General features: G+C 35.8%; 1 protein-coding gene across 1 annotated transcript in view; it reads left to right on the top strand.

The window, feature by feature from the left end:
• LOC105623605 (cilia- and flagella-associated protein 58-like) overlaps positions 1-2,556 on the top strand; it is a 322,608-nt gene extending 320,052 nt beyond the window's left edge. Inside the window, exon 9 of the mRNA XM_012204993.1 lies at positions 2,281-2,556. Coding sequence (XP_012060383.1) covers positions 2,281-2,556 — 276 coding nt within the window. The remainder of the gene's footprint in view (positions 1-2,280) is intronic.
• The last annotated feature ends 2,306 nt before the right edge of the window (positions 2,557-4,862 follow it).

Genomic DNA, 4,862 nt, shown 5'->3' on the forward strand with positions numbered 1-4,862 from the left:
CAGAGCACCTTGGAGCCGTGAATATTCGGTTTGGCCGTCGACGTGGAAGCATGGCCGGGAACTCTCCATGATTTTCTGCGCTTGGGATTATCGTAATGAATCCATTTTTCGTCCCCAGTCATAATGCGATGCAGAAATCCCTTCTGTCTTTGCTTTTCAAGCAGCTGTTCACAAGCAAACAAACGCTGTTCAACATCTCTCGGCTTCAATTCGTACGGCACCCAATTTCCTTGCTTCTGAATTATTCCCATGACTTTGAGGAGTTTTGAAATGGCTTATTGAGTCACTCTCAATGATCATGCCAATTCTTCTTGATTTTGATACGAGTCTTGCTCAAGTAATGCCTCCAATTCTGCATCTTCGAAAACCTTCTCTCTTCCACCGCTATGCCGGTCTTCGACATCAAAATCACCGTTCTTGAAGCTTTGAAACCACTCACGACACATTCTTTCACTAATAGCGGCCTCACCATAAGTATTTGAGAGCATTCGATGAGCCTCAGCCGCAGATTTCTTCATATTGAAGCAAAAAATTAAAACCTCCCGCAAATGACGAGAATTTGGCTCGTAAACTGACATTTTCAATCGAGAATAACTTTATGATGCAGACACAAATGTTCGACTAATGTTTCTATGGGGTTATGTTGACAGATGCCCAAGTTTATTGTATGACGTCTATGATCTATTTATTTCGACCATCACTTACCGCTAAAGCCCTCTATAGGAAAACGGTGGAAGGAAAGTTGTACACCTAATATTTACCCATATAACTCTTTTAAAAAATTTTTTCAGACATAATATTTTGCGAAATTCATTCTTGCATCGCTATTAGCTTATGAAAAATTTCGACCAGATAAAAGCGGGAGCAGCATACATATACTGCTAGGTCCTTTGTCGAAAACTGATCTTGTAAAATTTTATTGTAAATCTTGTTAGTAAAAAGAATACAAATTGGCAGCAAGATTTGATATATCAAATAGTGTCGGCAATTTGCAAGTAAATATGAAACAAAATTTGATGTCGCAATTTAGCACCAAATTGGCAAGATTTACGTAGTATTATTTGAGAACAAATTGGCACCAAATTGGTAACAAGCTTGTTGTATAGCAAATTGACAGCAAACTTTACATAGCGTTATTTGGCGGCAAATTCACGGAAAAATCCAAGCAAAATTTGATATTTTGATGATCGATGGAATGTCATTGAGTAGTACACAGCACGTCATCAGAGGGACATAACGAATTATATTTCTCAAATTTAAGAAACTACACTACAGAAATAAAAGACATAACATTGAAAGATTTTTCAATTATGTTCTAACCAGATAACCAAGTGAGATTTAGGATATGGAACAAATTGATGTACTGCATGTATTGTTTTCAACTTATTGACAATTTGCTGTCATTGGAATCTAATGAACTGAGTTAGCATCAGAAGGGTAAATAGATTTCATGAGTTTACGAAATGTAAGAGTATACATTGAGAAATAATAAACTCGTCACGTTGACAGCAAACTGACGGCTCGCTCATGATGATAACTTGCCAGCAGTTTGCTAAATTCTAAGGAAAAAAAGTCAAGTCTTTACGTGACTTTTACGTGACATCAGAACAACAGACAGTAGAAACATCTTGGCTTTAATTTGATGAAATTGAATGCAGAATAAACATTGAAGAATTGACAGCAAAATGGCAACATTGCCCTTATTTGGCTATCTGGGAATGAAATAAGTTTTCTTTAAGGACTTAATTCTCTCAAGGACTCCAAGATGAAAACATAATACTTTTTTGAGATCTTTATATTTTCTATCGATTAAATAAGAATAAAGAAAACAATATTGATTACAATATTAAGTACCGGTATTCATTTTTTTTACAGAAAAATAATGCTTTCGTTATTAAATTATTAGTGATTACGAAATTTTAAAGTGCTCAAAAAGTTACTTGCCCTGCTTGAATCGGATTTTTTTCTTTTTTATTGAAATTGATCTTCTACTGTATATCTTTTTTATTGATTTTCTATTGTAAAATCTTGTTTGATTTACATAAAAGGGAAAAGTATCTAGTAGTTAAAAAAAGAAACATTTTGCAGTAACTTTTTCATTGTTTCCTTTATCATAAATACATAAACGAAATGCCAATTTGCCTCTTATGTCAATAAGCCTCGGTCTCTCCTATGTAGTGACCCATATGTATTGTACGTGTGCAGTCCTATTGAATCGATAAAGATGATTTTAATATACTCTTAAGGCTATTGTCACAATTAAATTTATTCTTTTTACAGTGTCTCATCGCGGAGCTGAATATGTATGAGTCGCAAGTAGGCGAATATAAAAATGGCATGACAATAATGACCAATGAGATGTGCGAGTTGATGAAAATATTTCATGCACAAAAAAGGAAACTCCAAAAAATTAAAGAAATGACTTTGAAGTCTACTTACAAAACTATGCTTCCAGATATTTTGGTAGGTACAAAAAAATTTTATGGAGGCGGCTTCAAGATAAAGACATTTAGTTCAAAAATTCATTGTACTACGGATTCCTCAGCAAGCAAGTAAAATAAATACGTATAATAAAATAATCATGTAACGCTTTTATTAATTAAGAGTATTTTATGATTTTTGTTTTTATGAAATTTATAAATTATAAACAATTACATAAATATATAAATAAAGACTCTCAATCTTAAAAACAATAATTAGAAATTCAAAACAAGATTAATGAGAGTCTAACGTTGATGTAAGATTTCAAATGACACGTCAAGGTGAACTGACACGATTAATTCAAGATTGTATCTCATGAAAATTGTGAATCAATATGTGTGAACTTCTTTGTTTTCCCGTTGAATTTTGTATTCCCGTTGAGTATTGATTATTGCATTTCTGCCAATCTACGGTATATATATTTACTCAACGAGTATTATATTCTACTTTTTCGCTGAAGATGACTCCAAAGTAAGCCGAAACATTCCATACAATAAATGAAGACAACTGCCAACATTTGAGTATTATTTGCATCTCCTAACTCTTCGCTCTTAGCTCAGCGTTAGATTCTCAAATTAACCTTGTTCTGAATTTTTAATTATTTTTAAACTATTTTATTCATAATGCATATGAAAAGATATACATATATAAAAAAAAAACATTAATTTTATATGGTTATATATTCTTTGTAACTATCATTTATTTCCACTGCATTTTATCTAGCAAACATATATTTCAAAATATTAAAAGATGTTTGAAATTGCATTATTCAAGATATATAGTAGCGTTTCGCATTAACAAAGGAACCCAGATGTCTAATTAATTTTGAAAAAGTAACGATCAAAGTTATTATTCAACCTCCTATTAACTGCCATTCGTTCGGAAAAGAGAAAGAATCATAATAATGATGTTACCTTAAAGAAAAATTAATATACTCTGTGTGTGTTTGTGTCTGCGTGCGTGTGTGTGTGTGTGTGTGTGTGTGTGTGTGTGTGTGTGTGTGGTGTGTGTGTGTGTGTGTGTGTGTGTGTAAGAAATTAATAAATTCTTATTTGCATCGTTTTAAAATCGCTTTTAATTATACTCTAATAAAAAGTAATTTATTATTGAATCAAAATAACGCAAATTTATATTATTATGGAGAGTGAGGGAATAATGAATCTAACATTTAAATAAATAAAGTCAATAATGTATCAACTAATAAGAATGTTTTATTCAAAAAATGTTAGACGAGAGTCTTCCCGCTGTTGAAAGGTATCGACAAGAATCTCTCCTCACTTCCTCTTCGTCTCTTCCTTCTGCCTCATGACCACGGAACAGAAATCGAAGACCACCTTCTAGTATTCATCCTTCCCTCCCACCTTGCCTATAACGATCGGGAAGGACAAGTCACCGACATCCAAGGTGTCCTTTAGAGCACGACGCTGTCTCCCAGACAGTGCATGCCGCTAAGGAAGAGCGCCGTGTTCACCACTACATCACAGTGATAACTGCGTATCATCTCCTTCTCTATTTCATGCTGGAACTCTCTAAAACAATCATGCTCGGAGAATACCTGCACCCAAATGATAAGACAGTCCGCCCTTGACTGCCACATCTTGAATCAGGACTGGAGGGCCATGATGCAGTCAAGGGAATCCGGGTTTTAGGAGTTGCCTCTCCCATTCCTGAACTATTTTCCCTGTTCTTATGCTCTCATTATGTCCATGGCTCTACCGGTGAGCACCGTCTCTCCGGTGCTCTGGATCTCGTTTTCTTGATACGCCGATACAACAGGATATCCGTGCAGCGATCCTAATCTGCACTGGATACTTGAGGCGCTTGATGGTTACCTCCTAGGCCCATAAAGGACATCACCTGTTTTCGTGTACAAGTATTTAAACTTAGCGCTGACTGAGTTCAATGATTCGAATCATTGAGATTGGGCAAGAGGCAATCGAGTACTATTGCCCACTCTAGAGACCAGGGGTACAATTCTGTAACTGTTTTACACACCTACCGTTGTCGGTAAACAGAGTAAAACAGAGCTCAAAAGTTCAAAGTGTCTCTGGTAAGTATCTCCAAAGTATCTCCAGAATTCATCCAAGGTGAGTCACGGATACTTCATCTGGCTGCCCACCTCGACACTGGCAGAGAGGTTTGCGGCGGTTTCTTGGAAACCTTACCATAGAAGAACACAGCTTCCGTTTTGAGACGAACCATATTCAAATTTATCTCATGAATTCTCCGTACTACCTCCACGACTGCCTTAGCGTGGACTGTGACTTTCTCTGATGTTTCCCCGCCGACCACGACCAAGATATTATCCGCGACGCAGACTGTCGCAGTCGCCGAGGAGGAGAGTGCAGAGAACAACACTTGTATATAAGATTCCAGAAGTA

This window comes from Atta cephalotes, assembly GCF_000143395.1.
Source record: "Atta cephalotes unplaced genomic scaffold scaffold00060, whole genome shotgun sequence".
Lineage (NCBI taxonomy): Eukaryota > Metazoa > Arthropoda > Insecta > Hymenoptera > Formicidae > Atta > Atta cephalotes.